This window comes from Melanostigma gelatinosum (assembly GCF_949748355.1).
Source record: "Melanostigma gelatinosum genome assembly, chromosome: 11".
NCBI lineage: Eukaryota > Metazoa > Chordata > Actinopteri > Perciformes > Zoarcidae > Melanostigma > Melanostigma gelatinosum.
In genome coordinates, this window is record NC_136644.1 from 24,117,359 (window position 1) to 24,140,915 (window position 23,557).

The 23,557-nt window shown below is 41.9% G+C and overlaps 4 protein-coding genes across 4 annotated transcripts in view; 3 read left to right on the plus strand and 1 right to left on the minus strand.

Annotated features, from left to right (window-relative positions):
* Positions 1-149: 149 nt before the first annotated feature.
* On the minus strand, positions 150-10,768 carry aplf (aprataxin and PNKP like factor). Its single transcript, XM_079279298.1, has 13 exons — positions 10,648-10,768; positions 10,300-10,443; positions 9,438-9,509; positions 8,158-8,321; positions 7,501-7,660; positions 6,714-6,852; positions 5,501-5,682; positions 5,082-5,187; positions 4,856-5,018; positions 4,366-4,503; positions 3,881-3,927; positions 355-2,477; positions 150-317 (listed from the first exon to the last, which is right to left on the minus strand). The coding sequence occupies exons 2-12, from the start codon at positions 10,399-10,401 to the stop codon at positions 2,269-2,271; spliced, it is 1,482 nt and encodes a 493-aa protein (XP_079135424.1). The 5' UTR covers positions 10,402-10,443; positions 10,648-10,768; the 3' UTR covers positions 150-317; positions 355-2,268.
* A 565-nt stretch (positions 10,769-11,333) lies between these two features.
* fbxo48 (F-box protein 48) lies at positions 11,334-13,546 on the plus strand. Its single transcript, XM_079278400.1, has 3 exons — positions 11,334-11,407; positions 12,434-12,768; positions 13,187-13,546. Exons 2-3 carry the CDS (start codon positions 12,466-12,468, stop codon positions 13,346-13,348), a joined length of 465 nt encoding a protein of 154 aa, XP_079134526.1. The 5' UTR covers positions 11,334-11,407; positions 12,434-12,465; the 3' UTR covers positions 13,349-13,546.
* Positions 13,547-14,001: 455 nt separating this feature from the next.
* On the plus strand, positions 14,002-16,058 carry cnrip1a (cannabinoid receptor interacting protein 1a; the record flags this gene model as incomplete). Its single annotated transcript, XM_079278399.1, has 3 exons — positions 14,002-14,180; positions 15,582-15,726; positions 15,853-16,058. 3 exons carry the CDS (start codon positions 14,002-14,004, stop codon positions 16,015-16,017), a joined length of 489 nt encoding a protein of 162 aa, XP_079134525.1. The 3' UTR covers positions 16,018-16,058.
* A 3,991-nt stretch (positions 16,059-20,049) lies between these two features.
* Positions 20,050-23,557, plus strand: part of ppp3r1b (protein phosphatase 3 (formerly 2B), regulatory s1ubunit B, alpha isoform, b) — a 35,304-nt gene continuing 31,796 nt past the window's right edge. Inside the window, exon 1 of the mRNA XM_079278397.1 lies at positions 20,050-20,221. Within this exon, the coding sequence (XP_079134523.1) occupies positions 20,219-20,221 (3 nt within the window). The 5' untranslated portion in view covers positions 20,050-20,218. The remainder of the gene's footprint in view (positions 20,222-23,557) is intronic.

Below are 23,557 nucleotides of genomic sequence, written 5' to 3' on the forward strand. Positions count from 1 at the left end.
AATGAAACCACAAAACGTCATCACGCAGAACACTGGTCCTCCTTTAGCTTCGTGGTGGTGACAAGAAGTCATGTGACCGTGGTGTAGCTCCTATATAGCCTAACGTTAGCTTCTTACTTCTGCCGATTGCATTCGTGCTTCAACAATCACAAAAGTGGTGTTCATTTGTAAACATTCTCAAAATGTGTGAAGTATCATAAACGTCGAGGGGATCAGCGCAATGCTAACTTCCTGCACCATCCCTGCAGCTTCCTATTGGGCGTAGCGTCCGTAGCTCATACGTAGAAGAAGAGTACAATGGGGCCATGTTTGTAGTTCTCTTTCTGAGACGCTTGGTACAGTTTGTAGAAATACTGGATTCAAACGTTGGTTTTTCCTCGGTGAAGACGTTCTCGTCCTGGTCAGAAAGCAGGTTGAAAAAAAGAAATGTATTTCCCCCGAAAAGGCTTCCGCTGAGAAGCTAATGGCGGCTACAAGCACATCTGCTGTTTTTGTTCATGTGCAGCAGCGCAAAGTGCAAAAAGATGCTGACTGAAGTGGCGTACGGAAGCAGAGGGTGTGGCGATTAATGAAAACACTCTCGGCCAATCACATCCCTCTGAAACAGCTGAGCCAATCACAGGGGAGCGTGACAACAATGACTCAACAAATGGTGTGTTTATTATTTCATTTGTACAATAATGATCAATAATATTCAAAAAAATATTGATGAAGTTGTACTTATCGTGCAGTAAAATGTTCCCCGTCAGTGTTTTACTATTGTATCTGATGTTTCTGGATTAATATTGCCGCTGCATTAATGTGTATTTTACATTTTACTGATACTTTTCACTCATTTATATCCTGTTGGGTAGTTTAATCTACATCAAAGCCTCATATTCTGTATGATCATGCGTGTCTCAGACGGTGCTGCGAGGCGCTCTACATGAATCCATCCTCTACTCGTGTTGTTTGTGCTTTAGACGGCAGCTCTGGAGACGTGAGCGGAGATCATGTTTGAAAATTCATGAGGTCGCCATTCTTTTTAATTCAACAACCAATTTGCTGTGTTTAAGAAGAATACTGAGAGCAGCAGAAAGGCCGAACTGAGTTCACCGTAATATCCGTTTGTGTATCGCAAGTAATGTCTTCGTTGCAATGTTGTCGCATATTTTCCTCGTATCGTTGCAGCCCCACTAATGAGCAGATGTTAGCGTGCTGACACGCTACGCTAAGATGGTGAACACGGTAAACATTAAGCCTGCTAAACATCAGCACGTCAGCATTTTGATCAATAAAATATAATGAAACAAATTTATTTGCCACTAGAATGAAATAAGACATGAAATCTTGTTTTTCTTGTAAAACAGAAAATTGTTTGTATGATGAGTGTGTGTGAGTTTCTCTTTCATAATAAAACCACAGAATCAAAAAGCAGGAAAGACTGTCTTCATCTAATGTATTTAAACAAAGTAAGAAAAACAGCCCAACAAATTCGAGAAACAATTATAAGACAGCTCCGCCTAAAACTCAATTTTACATATTTACACGAGCAGAATCCATCCAAAAAAAGAACTGATTATCTGGAATAAAATCTAAGCGACAAAATACAACTCAGCAAAATCATTCAGTTTGGACTAATGCTTGTGTCTGAGTGCTGTCAGTGTTCCCAGTGGCTCAGAAAGAACCTTTAGTGGTTTGTCACATTATTGTGTCTGCAGCAAACAGAGCTGACGTCCTGGAGAGAATCCTCTGTTGAAATTTGCATTGAAAGCTGCTCGAGGCGTGCGTTTCAGACTAAAACAGCTATTTCCTTCAATCGGGCCGAGTTACTGCGGTCCGCTGTGTTCTGAGGTTAACCGTGAAGACGCCTGACGCGCTGTCAGTGAACAGCCGCAGAGCTACGTGCTGCTCGTCATTTACGTTTCAGTCTTCGGTCAGCTTCACGTGGGGGAACAGGTCAGTCGTCAACACGTGAAAGGGCCAAAACAGCTGCCAAAACAGCTGGGAGCTCCATAAACTCTGTAAAGCTTCAATTCATGGCTTTTAAAAAGGGGCAGTTCAACCCAAAATCAAGAACTATTGACGATTACCCGTCGTGCTTTTAATCAATTAGATTGTTTTGGTGCGAGTTGCTTTGGTTCTCTCCAATATAATGGGACTAGATGACACAAAATAAAGAATACATTTGAATAACTCAACAGCAATGTCTCTCTACAAGAAGTCATGACCCGGTTACTCAAAATAATCCGCAGACCTTGTTGTGAGCAGTTTGATGGAGGCCTGAATCTACTTCCTCCTCTTCATGAAGGCCTTTGCCTCCTCCTGCAGTCCTGTCACGTCCTCCTTGCCGCTGTCATCTGAGGCAGGAGGTACGTAGTCCGAGTCGTCGCCCACGTCCTCGCTGTCGTCGTTAATGAAGCTGTCGTCTTCGTCGTCTTCGTCGTCGTCGTCTTCGTCAGCGGGGCGTTTTTTGGGGACGGTGCGTGTGGAGCGAGCTGTAAAAGCATCAGCAGTGTGAACGGAGACAACAAGGAAAAGCTTGAAGTGCAACGTGAGAAGCGAGGAGAGTTTTGTTTCATGTTCCTCTGCTTCCAGACGTCTTTGATGAACTGGTTTCCTTCTCTACGTTTGGTTAGAATAAAAAAAGAGACAGACAGTGGAAAACGTTTGTGGTTTCGGCAGCACGATACATCCACTTCGGGTCAACAAATGTCAAAGATTTTATGATTTTTTTTAGGACTTTTTTTAACCCTCGAAAAGCTCGTAAGTGGACATTTGAGTTCTGTATCATTCTTGTTATTATAGAAAGATACTACTACCCCTAATGAAATGAAGGTATATATATTGTAACTTTTACGACATTTTACTTCAGCGATCATCAAGACAACATCGTATTTCTTGTCTTCACTCCTCGATGGGGAGCAGTGGAAGAAATAAGGGGAGACATCGTTTCCACTGCAACAGGGGGGGGTTGATGTCCTGAAGGGTCTCCAGATTACATTATAACCTGCTAACAACAAAATTGATAGACCCCAGTGGGTTTATAGATCGTGAGCAGCTCTGGTGACGGATCCAGTGTGTGTGTGTGTGTGTGTGTTTTTTCTTCTTTATCAGATCGAGGATCTGTCGTTAAACCCTTCCAGAGATGGACATTTCCCTTTTGTATTTTCGCTTTTGTTAGGACGCATGTTGTGCGACTCTGGTTGAAAATGTCAACACAGCAGCACCAGCGGCTTTGCACAATCGGCCCCGGAGATCCTCCCGGGCTGCCGTCAGAGCCGACAACTCGCATCCCTGACTGACAACCACTTCCCACAACGACGCGTGTGGAACTGTCATTCTATTAAATGCCGTCTCACCACCTTCCAGGAGCCGTTGCTTTAGCAAATGGACTTGCATTACTGCAGCGCCTCTCTGTTCTTCCCACCTCTCAAAGCACTTTACCCAACATGATTCACTCCTTCTTACACACACACACACACACACACACACACACACACACACACACACTGAGAGCAAAGCCTTCGCAGGAAGTTTGGGGGCTCAATATTATTATTATAGTAGCTATAACAGATAAAAGACAACATGTATCTTCCTTTTTTATAATAACAGAATGTTAATAGAGTTACAAGAAACATTTGACTGTTATTAAATGAATATGTTCAATAAACAACATTTTTAAAAACTTAACAGAATTTGTATAATGAACCTGAGTTGTTCCTGCATTTTATAGAAGTTTTAATCAGATGACATTAAGAAACATATGTGATATTAACATGTATTATATTTGTTGAGAGCAGGAACATTTCTTCGATTAAAAACGTGAAATAATGTTTCGTTCACGGTGTGTTTAGTTTTGATGCCGTCAAACAGAAATCAGGTCGGTGAAACATCTCACCTGGTGTCTTTGTGTGTTTGTATTCTTTCCTGTGAAGAGGATTTTTCCTGTCGGGGAACAAAAGAAATCAAAGTCACTGTCGACTTTCCGCCAGAAAGCATACAAGCGTATTTCTCTAAACATTGAACCATTGCTTTAACATGAACGTCTGTAGTGGAGGCCATCATCTGTTAACTTAATGGATCAAGAGATGCGTCTTCTGGGAGAAACCCTACATCTGTAAGACACTAAGACTACTAAGACATCTCCCCGTATAACAGTCAGACTTGTTGAGGATGCACGATTTAGTATAGTATAGTGTTGATGCTTTACATTTGCTGGAAACTAGGATGAAAATAGAGACTAAATCTAAAGAAAAAGCTGCGAGGATCATCTCGCGACGTTACACCATCTCTGCCATTGATGTCGGCTTCATCGGGTCGCCAGGTTTCCCCATCATACTTTTCAATCCCTCCCTTTCATCTCACTGTGATGTGATGTCTGACCTGTAGCAGTCGGTGCCGTAGGGGCACTCAGGCCGATCTGCCTCCTGCGTCTCCTCTTCCTCATCCTCCTCCTCCTCCTCCACCTCGTAGTCGGTGTCACCGGGGTGACTGCTCTCCTGGAAATGGACCGGGTTCTTCCTGGAAGAACAAACAGAGAAGGTCGTGAGAGGTCTTCAGAGAAGCGCTGGATGTCTGTGAAACACAGGAGATTTCTTCAGGATGTGTCCCTGCTGCTGCTCCCTCTTATGTACACTTAGTTAAAAAAAAAAGAGGAACAAACAGTGGAAGTTCAATCCACTTAAACCACAGACAACCAATTACATCTTTTCTGTTTTTCATATCCGTCCACGGTTCTGGTTGGTTAGTATTCGCGTCTCTGTTAGTAATGCGTCTCTGAGACTCTTTTCTTTGTGATTTAGGGTTGTGTAAGCAAACCTTCGCTTTAATGATCTTGAAATCTTTCGTGTGTTCGTGCACAGGTAAACGCTACCTGTAGCAGTTGTTCCCGTACGGACACGGCGCTCTAAGTCCGGTCGCAGAGGCGCCGCTCGACCCGACTCCTTTAGTCTGCTGTCGCCCATTTTTCTGCTTCTTGTCCTCCTCGTTGTCAGATTGACTGATCACATTCGCCCGTGTGGTGGTGTTCATGTCAGCTGTAGACGACTCCGCTCTCTCCTCCTCCTCCTCCTCCTCCTCCTCCTCCTCCTCCTCCTCCTCCTCCTCCTCCTCCTCCTCTACGGTGAAGCCGGCAGACTCGTCGCTCACCTCTGACCTCTTGGATTCACTGTGCAGCCTGACTGAGCGCTGCTCTGGAGGAACGTCCTGAGAGTCAACACCAGAGACAGACGATTAAAAAGGCTTTTATTGGTCCAGAGAGACAGAATGAAGACATTTACCGTAATTTCACAGTCCTCATTTTATTTGGACCAAATTGGAGCAAAATAATTTTTTGTAGAAGACGGTAAAAACATGTAATAACAGCCATTATTTTAATTTAAATTCCATTTTAATTAAATGTATTTGTACAGCCCAATATCACAAACTTGCCTCAGAGGGCTTTACAATCTGTATACATACGAGATCCTCTGTCCTTGAACACGGGAACAAAAACTACAACTCACTAACAATACTCAACTGTTTTAGACTGAGCTGCTTCCTCTTCTTCATCACTCATCTTCCTTCTCCTCTTCCTCTGCATTTCCTCCTCGCTGAGCTCCGCCTCCTCAGGTGAGGAGGCCTTGGTGGGCGTGGCTTGTTTGGCTGCAGCTGGTTTCGTGCTGGTTGAAGGTCCTTTACTTCTCTTCACAGCGGACTGAACTGAAACAGAGAGACAAATGTCGACTTCAGAGGATTATACGAAAACTAGAGCCCAAAAATTATATTTCATCATACAAAATCTGTTAAAAATCAATACCAGTATGCATCGTATAAATCAGAATATCAAAGGTTTTTAATCAGAAGGAAACTTACCAATTCATTTTACACAAGAAGTGGTGGAAGAAGTATTTGAGTAAAGTAATTATCAGGAAAATGTACTTAAAGTATCAAAAGTAAAAGTACTTGTTCTGCAGTATGTGTGCCCTGTGACTGACGTTATTAAATTAATACCGATACATCAATGCACAAGTCATTTTTTACTGGTGTAGCTGCTCGAGGTAGAGCTACTTTAGAGCTAGTTTAGTCCAGTGGTTCCCAACCTGGGGGTCGTTGTGAAATGCCGAACAGTTTAGAGGAGAAAAATGTCTTTGGTGGGACAAGTCGGAGAGACATCTGAAACGTGGCAAGGAGACACAGCTACACACTGATTTTGTGTAAAAGCCTCACAAGAATTTTACTATAAAATCTGAAAAGCAACTAAAGCTGTCAGCTGAATGTAGCGGAGTAAAAAGTGCAATATTTCCCCCAGAAATGTAGAGGAGCAGAAATGTAAAATACAAGTAATTCAAACTTGTACTAAGGTAGAGAACTTCAGAAAAAGTACTTTCCACCGCTGCCAAAGACTGCGGGAATGAAAGTTTGCGTTTGTGTTTACTATCATTTATATTAGCTCATATATCGCTGTCTGGCATTTTAAACTCTCAAATATCAATATTGGCCACGAAAATCTGTTCTCAGTCGGGCTGAAGAAGTAAAAGACATACAGAACAACAAAAACACACAGTGCACTCTCATATTCTTCAACAAATTGAATTGAATGCCTCCCAAAAATCTGGATATTTAAGACATTTTAAAATAGGAAGGGAACCAACAAATGTATTGTGACGCAAAGACAAATCCAATCAAGTGTGAAATGTGGACAGACGCGTGAAAAAAAGCCAATAAATCCATGAAACAGGAAGTGAAGGTACCTTTTGGGCTGGAGGAGGAGGAACTGTGTGGCGCTGCTGCAGCCGCCATCATCCACGCAGGTAAAACTCTTCTCTTGGTTACAGACGGAGGGACGTCCCTCTGGTCGTCCTGAACTTCTTTTGGACGTGCAGAGGCTCCCTTCATGAAACGAACACAGAAAACATTTGTCGGAAGTGTGCAGTGGGTTCAGAGCTGGAAACAATGCAGGTAACACTGAGACTGAACACTATAACGCTGATCATCTTAAATTATTGATATTAATGAAAGTTTAACTGGAAGAATTTGACTCAACGCTACAGAAACACTCGCCCCACTCTCGAGCTCGAAGCTTCATTCATTTTTGCGTCGATTCGTTCTGTTTAAACCTGGTATTTCTGCACTTATATTATTAGTATCACATTATCTGTAAAAATTTGATTCTAGTGGTGGCTGCGTAGGATTGTTTCCGACCTGTGTGATCCAAAAATGTCCAACTCCAGAGCGTAATAAAGTCCAAAAGTCAACATTTGTGGAAAAAGGTGGAAGCAATTATTTCCTAAATGTGCGACATGTTTTCATGCAACGGAATATTCTGCTTGTTGTAATCCAGTGAGTGAACTTCATCCAAAATACATCAAGGAATATTAAAAGGGAAAGACACCAAATAAGCAGAGATGCAAATTTGGATCGTCTCCTGGTTCATAATGACGTCATATCGCCAAAAACAATAAAAGCGATGGACGTGACGTGACTTCCTGCTGCGCCGCTTTTCTGCTGATGCAGGTTTGGATGCCAGTTTAAACAAACCTCCTCCTTCAGGCTTCTGTTGACGGCTTCCTCCTGGCTCGACGGAGCTGCCGGTGGCGGAGGAGTCTGTCCAGCAGGAGGAGGATGTGGCTGCACCTCTGGCTCCACATCTGGCTCGGGATCAACGGGACGCTCCTCTTCTTCAAACATCTGACTGTTTCTATTGGAAGTCATACGTGACAAAACGAAAAAGGGATTTTTAAGCCTGAAAAACTGAGGTTGAAGTCCACTTTTAAAACTCCTAATAAACCTTCTGCTGCTGCTCAGATTCAAGCTGTAGTTTCTGTATTCGATGCAACGTGAGCCTCGGCTGGTTTACATTTGTTCGAGTGTCCTTTTCCTGTTCCTTTGATCTGAACTTCAAACAGACAGCGGGCCTCAGGACAACATAGGGGACCCGAACTCATAGATAAAACATTACCGAAGCCCACAGACTACATGAATCGACCGTCTCCCTAATCTTGGCTTTTAATTGAGTCAACATAACACTTGAACCGGAGCCATTTCAACCCCACGCAGTCTGCTCTGCAAAGATAAAAGAGATAAGACGTTATAATGAAACAGTGGAGAGCAGCCTCCTCCGTCTTGATTTCATTGCTGCAAATGCAAATGAGCTCCATCTCTTGAGCTTGACACGCGGCGTTAACGTTCGAGTACCTGGGAGCGCGGCCTTCTTCGCCCACGGCCACCACCTGGTAGATGAACCGGCCCGGCAGCAGAGAGAACAGGTCTCCGTGATGAAGAGGGTACCAGGAACTTCTCTGCAGAGGTCGAGGGTCGTCGGTCAGAGACGACTGGACAAAGCACGGGTTCAGGTGGGTCTAGAGATGAAGAAATGAAGATAGTAGAGTTTGAGTAGACCTCCTTTACAGGGGACCTTTATCAGTTACCACCAACTCTCTGGAGATGCTCATAATTTCACGTTAACTGCGCTGATCTTTGGGAATCGGACTGTATTTGCAGTCAATTTTACACTATTTTTTTTTCATATTACATCATTGAAATACGAAAAATCTCACAACATGATGTCACGTAATACTTCTGTCGTGACATTAAAATACAGAGGAAAGATCGGATTTTTCTCCGCTTCGTGACGCGGGTATGAAAGTTAAAGCGTCGACGGAGCCTCGTGAAGAGCGTCTGTAGCCGTGCGTGTTTTCCAGCGTGACATCCGGAGGCCGCATTTATTGCCGCGACTGATTCCCCCTCACCATTAAAAACATTGGTTGAGGTGCTGCGACTGTGATGTGTTCATTAATCGTCTGAGATGACGAGTTGAGACGTGCTGATGCATAGACCTCCAGTCAATTACACGAATGACAAACAGAGGATGTCGCCGTGATTGATGTGGATGCCGCCGCCTACTCTTTTCCGAACAGACCTCCTTCTGACTTCTGCTGCCGGAATGACTCAGTTCTCCCTCAGGACCAATAAAGATCTGAATCCTGAATGTATCTGTTTGGAAGAAGTCACGACGGTTTGTGATTACAGCAACTAAACGCGAGGTTTCTCTTGATGCCGGAGACGGAGACCATCCATCCGTCAGCTATACTAGCTTCTCCTTTAAGAGGCTGGCACTGGGCGAGAGGCGGGGTACGCCACCCTGGACAGGTCACCAGTCAATCACAGGAAAGACTAAATTAGGGATCCGATAACGATATTGGCCCGACACCGACACAAATGGCTGGATCGGGTATCGCTGACAAAGGGTCAGCGATCTATTCAATTCAATTCTCTGTCGATTTTCTAAGTCTTTGATTTCTGCGACATTCACGATTACACTTCTGAGAGAAGCCGACGACAAATAATTATGTTTCAAATCACATTCAAGTTCTTTGTTCCAGCTTTAAAACGTGACGGTAAGCGTTGGAGAAGGCTCGTCGCCAGTGAACTAATGGTGAAACAAGTGAAATCCCCGGTGTGGTGAGAGGACGTACCGGTTTGAGGCGCAGCTGTCCGTTCAGGTTCTCCAGCAGCCCGTGAAGTCTGGACACTCTCTTGTCGCTGACCTGAGACAACGTGAGGACGAACACAACAGGAGAAGCGCTTCAGTGCAAAGTGATTCACATATTTTTAGAGGTGGAAAAAATAGAAAAACCATCGGAACAAGAATCCCAGTTGACCAACAATTTGTTCCATCACAGGATAAAGCATTTAAAAAAAAACAGAAACCCCAGAATTCCTTGAACAAAACACTATAAATGCCCAAACGTCAGCATTCCTGCTGTAAATTGTGTATTTAAAACCAGATTTTCATCTGGATTTTTGTTTAAATATTAGTTTTTATTTCATTTTTTCATTTTCATAAGACTATTTTACAACAATCCTTGCATGTGGTACCAGAAGACGTAAAATCAGGATAAAGTTTGAGAAGCAGAGATGCTTCAGAGACTCAAAGAAAAGTAGTAACAACTTATTGGAAAGTCATTTAGGTGACAGCTCAAAAAACAGAAAATGTTAACCCCATCAGAGAGGACATGTCCTGTTTCATGTTATCAGGAAAACAGAGTCCTCCAGTGGTTCAGTGGAAGACCTGCAGCTGAAACACATGTTCCTTCATTTCAGTCTTCAGGACTAAAAAATGTCATAATGTCATTAATTAAATTAAATCATGGTATGTATATTACACATAGGCCAAATAAAAGAGCTGTTTGAGCTTATTCGTAAACTGTTTGGATATAAATGTTTTGGAATTAATGACATAGCTGTCATCTGCAGTTACAGCTATGTTTGTTAATGTGCACTGTTGAGAGTATTGCTAGAATAATCAAACTAAAATAAAGCCACAGGTGCACTCACTCCCAGGAAGGGCCCCCGGCCCAACACCGTCTCCCCCGGCGGCAGGTGGATGGGATCCCCGCCGCCGCCACCGTCCACTTGGACGAGGTCGAAGCCGGACATGTGCTCAGCGGGCGGGACTGGAGGGAGCTTCACCCCGGTCCACTGGAGGTATTAGTATAAAAACATAATACATTACAAGTGTTTACCGTGAAGTGCAATGACTCCTGAAAGCTACGAGGAGAATTGAATCAGGATTTAAAGAGCTCCTCTAACTTGTGTTTCATTCAGTAACTCCGTCTGAGACAAAAGTAGTGCGTTATTGTCACAACGGGTCGCGCAGTAATCCATATGTTTACTTCTGCCTACCTGTAGTGGAGGTACACTGGATATGTTTGGTCTCTCGGGGTTGAAAAGCAAAAACCGAAAGCATAGAAAGCGTTTACAACTTTTGCTGTCATGCAGCTGCAAGGCATAGATGTTATTCAAAACTTCCGGGATGCTGGGGAACCTGCGCAGTAGACGTCTGGCGCAGCTCATTAGAGTTTAGCCGAGTAGATTTCTGGACACCGAATTCCATCCAGATTTTTTCAATTTAAAATGTGCTTGTATATTTGCGAATAACGTAAACTTATAAAAATGAATCCCAAGACGGTTTATGAATGGACAGATATCACTATTTAATTCGGCTTGCATATAACGTACTTTGCACGACTTTAGGGGAAATACATTTAAATATAATAAAGTACACTGAATTTACGGTTTATTGAATTAGATCTGGCATAGTCTCAGTAGAGAACGAAAACAATCATCATATATAAAGCGTGAAATGTGAACCAAAATAAGTTGATATTTTGATAAACTTTAGTTACGAAAATATATCACATTTATGCCGAATGAAAGACCCGTTCATAACCGTCTACCGATTTATTTTACAACCATTAATGCCATTAATAATAACTATTAATTTCAATATGGAATTTGGCGAATGTGCGATTCGTCGGAGTATGACCCTTTCTACGCATGCGCAGTTTTTTTAAACCACACAGGACGTATATCTGTGTGTAAACAACCGTTGAGACATTTAAACAGTCAGCTGTCAGAAAGACACGGAGCGACCACACTGCCCGTAAGAAACATTCATTTAAACGACACATTATCGTTCTGTGCTTAAATATATGACAGCAGACATTTTCTTTTAGCGTTGTCCCGAAAAAAAATGTATTTAGCTTTTAAACTGCAACAGGACGGAGGTTTTTCAATCGCTGTTAGCTTTGTTAGCTGGGGCGGAGATGAGACTCGCGCAGCTGAGCGTGTGACACCAGTAAAATCAGATGTTATTTCAATGAGATTCGCACTTCGTTGCAGAAAACAGAAGCGTTGGTAATAACAGAGGGGCCGAGACATTCTACATTTTAATCAAAAGGCACACACTTTAAAATGATGTAAACAATTAAATACGGTCTTTCTTAATGTATTGTATCATTCAGATTTCGTGGCAGTGATGTTGATAGTGTCGTTTATAGGAAAATGTGTTTACATACAGGCCTGGTGCTGGAGAAAGAAATGGGTTCAATCCCTGTCACAACCAATTTTGACACACAAATCATTGAAATCTGAAAATATTTATTCATGACAATATAGTTTATAGAACATTTTACCATCGCAGTTTAGTAATAGGTGACGAATAACTGCCACGTGTGCCAGTTCTGGTGTGACTATGTGACTGTATCGTGAGGGTCAATGTCTGTATTTTTAACTAAGGAAAAGGCTTTTGACTATTAATATAATAATAATAATATAATATGCCTGTGTAACTGAGCAAAGGGACAGAATATACCCGTGAGTTAATCTTTGCAATTGAGGAGAGAACAGTGAGTTTGCTACTATGGCAGCATCATTTCTTTTTAGAAGAAAATATAAAATGCACAAAATCGAATTCATAAAGATTTCCATATTCGTGGAAATGTGAGCTTGGCTGCACAACAAAATACAAAATGTTTTACAATATTCTCCAAAACAAATTGTCCTCCTTTGTTCCATCTTCAAAGCGCCCCTCAGATACACAAAGTTAATCCTGAACACCTGAGATGAAGCTTCAAATGTAATCCGTGACATCAGAATCTGTGACGTTGAATCCCTCTGTTATCCCCAGGCCGTCTCAAACTGTTGGACTCTTGAGCTAGTATGCAGCATGACTCCACGAGGATCTCGCCCGTGTTTTTCGTCTCTAAAAGAAGAGCCTCTCTGAGACCCACCGGCAACACCCACGCCCCCGAAAACTTTGCTGAGACGCTGCCGACAGAAATGAGTGCGAAGATCTTTGGCGAGCTGGACACCGGGAGTCTGTGCAGCGCCTCCCAGACCTGCAAATTGTGGCACTACATCATCGAGGAGAGCGACCAGGTGTGGAGGACGCAGTGTCTGCTGGTCGGAGCCGTCTGTCAGAGGGAGGTCGACAGCGACAGGAGAGACGGCCTGTCCTGGAAGGTGGGTCCACTTTTCTTTTCTAATCTTTTTATTGATTTTGCAATACTTTAGACAGAGGTAGAACAGGTCTACCCCCAAAAGGTTGTGATGTACAGCATATTACATTCATTTGCAAGTCTCTTGGAGGTAGTGTAACTGTGACAAACTGCCACTGAATACAGAAATTACAAATTCAACGAACAAAGAAGCACCACTCTGAGGAGGTATGGTACAAAGATTGATTCAACTGGGTCCACTTTTAAGAAGCAAAACCCCACAGAGACCAAGAAAAAAGGGGGGAGCTCAGACCTGGACCAACCTGAGAAGCTGCTCGTCAAAGCAGTGTTATAGATGTTTAGAAGTTATCAATGGTTAGAAGTTATCAGTGGTTACAACCACATTTCTAATGCTTCAGACATGGCCCGTCTCCTCTCTGCAGGTCACACTGGTGAAGAACTACACTCGCAGCTGTTTGAAGAAGGACTGGCTGAGAGGTCGCTACAGCCACGTGAGGTCAGCGGAGGAGCTCATTGGCAGGAAGATGGTGCCGCTGGATGCTGAGACCTGGGGGGAGATCCTGCAGGCCGAGCTGGACCGATGAGCGATGGCCCATTTAGAATTTTTATTCAAAGCACCTCTGTCACTTCTTTTACTCTAATATATTTTATTATTTACGAATATACACAAACAATTGTACATAGTTTTTTTTAAATAGTTTTTTAAAGAAAAAAAAGCATCATGGAGAAGTTTCATTTCTTTGATGTAAAAATGGCGGAGATGCAATAAATCGTAAATGTGATCATGTGATCGTAAATCATGATTTGAATAAAAATCAGTAGTGAAATAAATGTGGTGAGTCATCATTGCTATCTCATTGTCATTCAAATATTAAATACTGGAACAAGAATAAGTGACAGAATGTTAATTGGCAACAATTGTAATCATCTGTTTTTTTTCAGCTTCTCAAATTTGAATATTTGTCGGTTATTTGTCAAAATAAATTGTATAATTAAAGTCTTAAATCGGCATTGGGAAATAAAAATGGCCATTTGTTCCCACTTTCATATGACTTTGCCCCCCCCCCCCCCCCCCCCCACACACACACTTTTATTTTGAAAGACGTAACCGGAAGCCCCGCACTGCCCAGTTTGACTCTGGTCCCTCCCTCAGCATCACCGCATCTTCCGCCGCCTTTCTCCCTCAACACGGGACCTACACATTGACCCCGTATTACCGTTAAAAGCCGGTATAATAATGGACGACGTCCCTCCGATCGTCAACATCTCCATCTCTCTGCGGATCCAGCCCAACGAAGGACCCGTGTTCTTCAAGGTGGACGGAACCAGGTTCGGCCAGACCAGGACCATCAAACTGCTCACGGGCTCCAAATACAAGATCGAGGTGGTGTTGAAGCCTGGAAACGTCGAGGCCATGTGAGAAGAAATCCAATTCAAACCAATATTATTATTATTATTCTCTTCATTATAGGGTCGAATATCTGCAGCAGGAGGCCACGCGGGGCACTCTCCTTAGAATAATACATTAAAAAGTCACACCTCTAAAACCATTTCCATAATTATAATTAATAACGTCTATTCATATAAAATAACGCATTAACATCTGCGCATGTTTGTGGCTCCGTGGCCTTCTTCCCGCAGAGCCTGCAGCATCCGATATCCGCCTGAATAAATCATCATGGGGATGGTGTGTGTGTGTGATGGTTTTTCTTGTTTTCTCATCGCTCGTGGCGACAGGAAGCGTCGTCTCTTTGCTGATGTACAAGCAGCTCGTGCTGTCTCTGCTGTTGTTGGATTAGATGAATTACATGCAGCCTCAGGAGGAAGGTGAAGCGTTAATAAGTCAAATAACAAAGATAACACTACAAATGTCCAATAGAGTGGAATAACAGTGAAACAGATACAAGTGATTTGCAGCTTCTTTAATAGTCGTTTTAAGATGTTATTTATCCGATAACTCAAAACAGCCAAGCCGACAAGTATTATGCCACCCTGTGAACATTAGTCATTTGCTTACAGTATCTAACGAGCTCACATGTTGTAAAATAAAATAGTTTGTAACTGAATAGTTTGAATGTTGCGAATGTAAAATAACACCAAACAAAGCGTGTTTAAGAGTGGTGGTCCTTAAAAAGTTAAAATCCTCTAAATGCATCATGAGGTTTGGTCTATCTGAGGCTAGATGAAGGATTTATCCCCGTACTGAATATTTATCATGTCAGCACAATATGAACTAAAATACTAATGGAGCCCCTCTACAAAACAGATCTCACATGATATACAGGAGAAGAACATCAGCAGGTGTCCTCTCACTTAAAGGAACAGTGTAGCATTTAGGGGGCTCTATTCGCAGAAATTGAATATAATATATCTTTCGAGAAAGTTACCGATTATTATATTAAAGTTATATATTTTTCTTGCATTTTCCCATGAGAGTCCAGCAATACGTGTGTCGATTTCTGCTCGTTACATGCTTACGCTCTTTTCAAAATAAACTTTGGTCTTCAAAGGAAACTACTTTAAAAGATACAGGCAACAAAACTACTTGGTTAGGTTTAGGAAAATATTGTAGTTTGGGATAATAACTCCAAATATGGTAACTTCTGTTCACTGGTTTCGAAAAAACAACAACATGGTGACGGACAAATTCCAAGATGGCCGTCCACAACAACGGGTGACGTCACGATGACTGCGTCCACTACTTATATACAGTCTGTGGTTGCAATCTGCAACCTCACCTCACATCCAACACACTGCGCCTTTAAACGCCCCTCGATACAGTTTCAAACGACTTCCTCCTTATTCTCTTCCTCACAGCAACATGAACATCGGAGGCATCGTCTTCCCTCTGGAGCAGCAGTCCAGGGACGAGGAGTCGGTGGTTTATCACGCGCAGTACGACACCGAGGGCGTCCCGCACACCAAGAGCGGAGACCGGCAACCCGTCCAAGTCGGTATGGAGGTAAGACAACTGAGTCACAGAGACCAGATATCAGAGGAGGCGTTTGCTCAGAGAAGTGCAGAAATCTTTTTCTGATCCATCAAATCAAAGAGCAGAATTGAAGGTTTTTTGTCTCTTCCTGTCCAGTTTAACAAAGCAGGGACGTTTGAGACGGTCTGGCAGGCGAAATACTACAATTACTACAAGAGGGAGCACTGCCAGTTCGGCAACAAATTCAGCAGCATCGACTACGAATGCAAGCCCAACGAGACGCGGACCCTCATGTGGATCAACAAGGAGGCGTTCAACTGAGCCGGCTCGTCCCTCCGCTGTCCACTCACACCAGGACTTTGAACATCAGCATCCCAATAAAAAGACGGCCTTATCTTAAAGGCATGCGTGAAGTAAGCAAAGGGGTCAGGTATTTGTGTTGTTTTATCAGGAGAGAGGAGAGAACACATAGCTGTTTGCTATGCTGGTCTTTAAAGTTTTCTTTTTGTTTTATTGCTGCTCTCAGCACTGGTGCTTCTTTTTTTGGGCAGCTTCACATGCCAGCACAACAAAATAGTTCAGATGATATTCAGAAATCCTACACGTTAACTGCACACAGCGCGCTCATGTTTGCCAGCCAGGCCCGATTTAAAAATGTTTTCTATCAAAGGGAACTAAAGGGACAGAACGTGGGAAAAGATCTGAGGCTTAAAATTGCAGTTCTGTCCAAAGGGAGCGATCATGTATCCGTTTTTTAAGTTTCAACCCCGTGTGGGTTGGACTTCAAACATCAAGAGACGCTCCACATGAAGAGTGTTCAGGGTTAAAGGAACAATCGGACATTTATTTGAGATACACAGTCACATGAGAAGATTTATATATAAGATGTGCATTTCATGTCAGTGCTTCCATGTGTCCTCGATGCATTTAGCCTCGTAACTCGTTCAATGACTTCCCAGTTCAAATAAGATGCAGCATTCGTCCCATTTATCTCCCCCAACCTACTTCCACTACTAGTACGAGGCTATTTCTCTTACTAGCATGCTACTTCTGAATCAGCACATTTATCTCGGTTGAGTGTAAATTGCCAAATAGCTGCCGCATGACCATTCTCACCTGGGGTGCAAATAAACACGTTTAACGTTTGCAATCAACGTTTAAAGCCATGTGACGTGACTCGACGTACATTTAAAAAGAGGAGTGGACATTTTGACTTTTCCCCTTTAGTTAGGGTCTGTCAAACGAGAATAAAAGATACACTTTCCAACGAATGCAAAGCTGTCATATTTTGCTTGCTAACGCGCTAGTTAGCATCTTGTAGTCGGCAGGCTTTAGGTGACAGTTAGGACGGCGCTTCGCTATGAGGTCGGGACTTTTGAGGTGCTTTGTTCAGCGACTGCTGTCAGCGGTTTGTTATTTCTGCACCTGTTCAATGAACACGATGCAGCACGTCAGGTTTCTTTGGAAGGTGTAGTCTTCCCGCTTCCAGTCTTTGCGCTAAGCTAGGCTAAACACAGGACTTATCTTTATGGACAGACGGAATTTCACATCGATCTTCTCGTCTTACTCTGGAGGAGAGAATAAACAAGTTTTATCCCCAAAAATGTTCCAAATATTCCTTTAAAGTGGAGTTTAAAAAAGAAGCCTTCAACCCCTTATGGTTAAATGTATCACAGCACACGTTGTGACCAGCTAGCATGGTGTCAGCTGAAGACCAGGATGGGTGGAAGAAGTATTTCATGTTATTTATAAAAGCTGCGTGGATGTGTCAGTGAGAGAGAAGAGACGACGTGTGAAAGTGTGTATTGTGATAATTTTATGTATTGTGTTATTTACTGGAGAAATCCACCCAATACACATAAACACTGTTTAAATAAACAGGTAGTAGAAAAAGGGATGTTTCTTCGCCCTCTTGAAGACAACTGTCCAACTACAGATGCTGTGTTTTCATGTTCAGGTTGGACCCAAAACAAATGAGCAAACGTTCTGGTTCTGATATCAATCCACCAGAAATCAAAGTTTGAGAGCTGCCATTCTAAAAAAAAACAAAAAACACTTCTGTGGGAATAAACCAAACCTCAATGAGACAATAAGAGATGTAACAGTGCGAGTAGATGATGGTGGACTCTTCTTTCAAAGAATAACACTGGTGTTACTATAAATTTAAACAAATCCCATGAAAATACCAAAACCAACAAGGTCTGTCTCACGACGTTCTGACTTCCTGTCTGTGGCTCTCAGCTCCAAGCCCATTGGTTCCTAAGAAGCTGTACATCTTTAAGAAAACAAATGTATGTTAAAAAAAAGGTTATATAATGCCCTAAAAACAGCCACGCACTGTAGTTTTTATTAAACAAACAGGAGGAAATTGCGCATTTGTTGGGGACTATTTTTAGCAGCGGATTAATTCACATTTAGTGTTTGTGGCAGCAGGGCGGTATGTGTGTGTGTGTGTGTGTGAGGCTCACTGATGTGTTTTTAATGGAGCTCTATTGCAATACTTGGACGCAGGGATACATCCACTGTTGGTTTTGGTCTTTTCACAGAATTTGTTGACGTCCTTCTGCTGCGGAGGTCTTTTACTTTGAGACACGGTGCTCATTATTGCTGCAAGTGCTTCACTTTGTGTTTAATCTGTGCCGCCACGAATCGTACTCATTTCCTCTGTTTTCTCTTGAAGTGCATGGCTGGATTCACTTTGCCAAATATGATGTTTGTTTGTTTGTTTTTTGTTAAGATATCTCAATGCATATACCTTGCTGTTTTGTTATGTGTTGAACTAAGGAGTATAAAGTGTATTTGTCAATAAAACAGAATACTGAACCAATAGTATTGTATAGTAACAGTTGAAGTTATTACAAGTGGTGGAGGAAGTATTAAAATCCTTAAGTAAAGGTACTAATACCACACAGGTACTAATGCCACACAGTAAAAATACTCAGTTACAAGTAAAAAGGCTGCATTGAAAATGTTTCTTTAGTAAACTTGTTAAAAGCAGTAAAATGTCTCCTGTGACTGTTATACTATTAAATATTATGTAATTCGATTATTATCACTCATGCATTCATCTACTGATGAATTTCTTCATTAATCGATTGTTTGGTTTGTGAAAATAATGAAAACAGTGAGAAATACCGACACAATTACCCAAAGTGACGCCTTCACAAACCTGAACAGTGTTACTCATATATTACAATATTAACAGTATTAAAAGGAAAAGCAACAAACATTCACATTCAGGAAAATGGAACAATGAAATGTTTTAACATGAAAAATGACTTAAACTAGAAAAAGTTGCGAATTAACTTCGACTGATTGATTCATCAAACATAATCGTTGCAGCTGTATTTGTATTTATTGTTGAGTAACTTAATTTATAACAAGACATATTTAAAAAACGTTATATCTCTCTCTCCCCTCTCCCTCTCTTTCTCTTTCTCTTCACTCTCTCTCTTTCTCTCTCTGTCACCCCCTCTCTCTATTTGTATTTATTGTTGGGTAACTAAATTTAAACACATATTAAACACATATTTGAAAAACTCTTCATATTTTTAGGTTTGAAAACATAATCATTAAAGTATTTTGTTGTCAAATAAATGTAGAGCAGTAGAAGTGGCATGAAATAATAATACTAAAGTAAAGGACAAGTACCCCGAATTTGTACTTCAGCACATACATGCATGGCCAAGTGTTTTACACTACAAGACTTAATAGTACTAATACTAATAGTGATAATACTAAGAATAAGACTTTATAATAAATCACCTCTGGCCAAATCAATCACACAACTATAACACCGTTACTGTTGTTTGTTTGTTGTTGGTTAATAAAATATTTGCACTACTGTTTAGTTAATTAATTTAATATGATTCTATTTCATTGTAAATATTGTGCATTTTTATACTCAATATATTTTTATTTTTTACTTTGATTGCTTATCTGTATCATAAATGCTGGTGTAGCGAACAAATGTCCCCTTGTGGGATAAATGAAGTATCTATCTATCCATCCATCCCTCTCTCTCTATCTATCTATTCGGTATCTGCTATTATGAAATAGAGTAATTCCTCCTCTCAATAGACGAGCTTTGGTTTGCACCTACCACTCCTCTCTCGCTCCCTCTTCTCTCTCTCTCTCTCTCTCCCTCTGCCCCCTCTCTCGCTCTATCTCTACCACTAGCTGTTCTCCCCCCTCTCTCTCTCTCACTCTCTCTCTCTACCAGTAGCTGCTGTCTCTCTCCCTCCCCCCCTCACTCTCTCTACCAGTAGCTGCTCTCTCTCTCCCCCCCTCCCTCTCTGTCTCTCTCTCCCCCTCTCTGCGGCTCTATCTTCTCTCGCTGCAGTGAATCTCTCCCCCGCTGCCAGAGACCGTAAAGTCAGCCGGTGGTCGGTATCTCACCGTTAAAAGTCACAAACCTCGTTGAAACGTCGCCTTTATCTGCCCGCGTCGATCCGTCAACGGAGCTTTAAATTATAAATTATAAATTTACTCTCCAAGCAGCTTCAGACCCCCTTGCAGCAAAATGGTGAGATAAATCTGTTCTTCATTATTTATTTTTTTAAATCATAATGTATCGTTGTTAAAAACAGCTTCTCCTTCCTTCGACTGCACTGTTAGCTTCCGAACTAGCACCCCAGGCTAGCCTAGCTATCGTTAGCATAGTGCTGACATAAAAAAAAGAGCGTAAGGTTGTTTTTGTATATGACAGCATTGTTTAATTGTGTTATGTTCTGCTTCTTTCAACGGACGTACTGTCGCACATCCACGTATAAAGTAACGTCGATGTGTGGCTCAAAGGCTAGTTAGCTGGTGAGGAAATAACGTTCACAAATACTAGCACGGTTTAGCTAGCAGGCTAGCTAGCTAGCTGAAGGTGCGTCAAGTGCGCAACACAGTGACGACGGAAGTGTCGTAACATTAAAAAATACATCAAAATAAAAGTGGAAAGAAGATAATCGAAGATAAAGCATTCATTATGCTGAATGACACGTTTTAAAAACGATCTGTATATGATATTATTGGATTATATTAATGTATTCATTAATGTATTCATCGCTTTAATGTTGCAGCTGGTACACACGCGCACACACGCACGGTGTGTGCCAGTTTCATCAGCAGTTTAGTTTTATTTTGAAAATGTTGACCGGAAGTGTTGGGGCTAGGGCTCGTCTTATGTGAGAATGGCAGATTAGTCAGACGTCTCTGTTGTGTTTGATCAGATCAAATCATTCTTTGTTTTTTAGGGTATTAGCTGTGTGACATTCAGACCATCTTCTTGTTAATTCAAATGCATTGAGTTAATGTTGGTATGATGTTTGATCTAAAAATAAATTGCAAACTATGAAAGCCCCTTCAGGTCAATTTCTGATTCATGGGCTATATAGATACAGGTGATTTGATCAACCGCTGATACTTGTAATAAGGCAAATGACAGGCAAAATGAACCCAAAATAATAAATAGATGTGAAAAGACAGAGAGAGAGGGATGAGGTGCTACAAACATCCCAGAAAACCATAGACGTCACTATTTACGTGGTATTTGTCTTCGTGACAGTTTTAAGGATGAAACTCTCCAAACATTAAATTAGGAGCCTGAATGGAAAACTCTGGCTGTTTCTACTCCTTCTTAATCTTCAGTGAAGTATATCAGTTCATTATGAAATTCTGAAGGACTAATACGCACGTCAGTCATGCAGTGAAGTTTTCCTCTTTTTGTGGAGGCATGTAACTGTTATAATTACCACACATACTGGCCACGTTACATCATACAGACGGACGAAGTATTTGAGGTATCTGGGATGTTCCAATACCAGGTAGCAAATGTGATATGTGATTTTGGAGAGTTCTTGTGCGTCAACACTGGGAAATAGGTCGGTGGTATATGTTGTAGCATTCATACGCTGCCGGTGAGTGTTTCCCTTTAAGGAGTTAAAATCTTAATGCGAGTTAAAAATGGATTGATGAATCCAAACATTGTGTGGAGACGATTACCCTAGTTCTGCCACGAGTAAGAATACGCCCACAGTGAGCCAGCAGAATTTTAAAACGCATTTCTTTCCCCAGTCCATGCACACTAAACTGCTCTTTTTCATACTCAGAAACTGAGTATATACTCGGTATTTAAAACAAATGTCTTTGTAGTGGATCAGTTTGAAAATATAGAAAACTAAGATGTAGGAACGATGGCGTATACACTGTATTTGTGATCACTCTTTTTATGCAATGATGATTTTATTTTACCAGGATAATCCCCATAGTACTATTACTGGATTGTGGGGAGTCCTGAGTATTTTTCCAGACAATAAGATGCTGATTTAACTGACGCCTCATCCTCAGACGGGAATGACTGTTCACCTGTTTAACACATAGTATTTATGACTTGCAATCAAGTCATTATTTTCTGCTTGTTCAGATACCTGTAAATGTGTGTCTGTATTAAAACACAGTATGCAGATGATCCAGGCTGTCCAGCTAATGAACACACGTAGTGATAAACAGTTTTGTTGTTTGCTGAGTTGGCCTGGCTGCTATTATGGTAGTACGGCAGTCCAGGATATTTATTTATCCAGATGTTATCAGATTCGATACTGTCATAAATGCAGACGCGTCACTTTCTACGATGCTGTAATGATGGGATGTATTGCACCACAAATCAGTCTGTAGGCTACTGGTGGAACAGGCAGCTGAGCTGAGAAAGATAGCGACTTAGAGTATTGGGGATATAACGTGACGGGACGCGTTTGGGGGAATCTTCAGTTGAGTCCTCATCCAACTAGAAAAGCAGTTGATAGCCATACGATTTATTCCTCTGCCAGTGAGAGAGTAACGTTGTAGCAGTGTGTGTGTGTGTGTGTGTGTGTGTACAGTTTTTCGGTGACTCAACGTTTCAACTCCTCAAGACCCATCACAATGTCCTGAGTCTTGCTTGCCACCTGCGAATTGAAGTGAAGGGGGTTAGCCCCGAAGTTAGCAACGGCATGAGGCGAACTTGAGGTCGGCTGACACTAGCTATTCTCACTTCAGTTGGTCAACAATAAAACCCAACCATGTGCATTTTTGCGTAGTTATGACAGTTGGTGTTTTTTGTCCTGATATTTATGACAGTGGTCAGCAGTTTGAGATTCCAGCACCAGCAGCTTCACTGTCATGTACGCCGTGAAGCAATGTCTCTCAGATTTATGTCGGAGATTTTCAATAATGTGGCAGAAGAGCCGAGCTGAGGTGTGGTTACCGTCCACCGTCCCTAAATATACGGGCACATGTTTCATTGTAGGTCAGATTCATGAAATGAATTCCTCTTGGTGGAGAGATTGAGCTGATTAGCTTCCCTGCTTAGTGGTTTGCACTTGCAGTGTACAACGGTTATGTTTTTAATTTCAGTGTATTTAGTTTCGGTGTAATTGAACAGGCTTCTTTCAACAGCTGCACGGTTTCAGAGACGTCGTCACAGTAGAGCGTGGAACAACTCCATCACCGACGAGACGAACCCTGATATGTTTCTAGCTCCTTTAACACTAAGTAACTCTAAAGGGCTTCAGATGGCACCTTGCACAATTGTCTGGATCAGATAAACAAGTGAAAACTGCAGGTTCATATGTGACAAGAGGAAATGGCAACATATGATATCTTTTAATGCAAATTTGTCATTTCGGGACGCACTGTGAAGCGTATCTTTACTGTCCTTGCAACATGAGTTTAATACTGGCTGGTATGTGATGGATGTCAGTGTGATGGACCATCCACAGGACGAGGGTGTCGTCGCTCTACGCTAAGTAAAAGTGCTGTAATCCCTGAACTGAAGTACTGCGTGCAGATGACTAGGAGTGAAACTAAACTTGCATAGACGTTCACTGCAGACATT

Bases quoted from the DNA above. Each gene is read 5' to 3' on its own strand.
- aplf (XM_079279298.1), bottom strand. From the start codon at position 10,401: ATGTCCGGCTTCGACCTCGTCCAAGTGGACGGTGGCGGCGGCGGGGAT. The intron at 8,322-9,437 runs GTACGTCCTCTC...CTTCATCTCTAG, and splicing joins GACAGCTGCGCCTCAAACCG to ACCCACCTGAACCCGTGCTT. The intron at 4,504-4,855 runs GTAGCGTTTACC...TTGTTCTTCCAG, and splicing joins TACGGGAACAACTGCTACAG to GAAGAACCCGGTCCATTTCC.
- fbxo48 (XM_079278400.1), top strand. From the start codon at position 12,466: ATGCAGCATGACTCCACGAGGATCTCGCCCGTGTTTTTCGTCTCTAAA. The intron at 12,769-13,186 runs GTGGGTCCACTT...TCCTCTCTGCAG, and splicing joins GAGACGGCCTGTCCTGGAAG to GTCACACTGGTGAAGAACTA.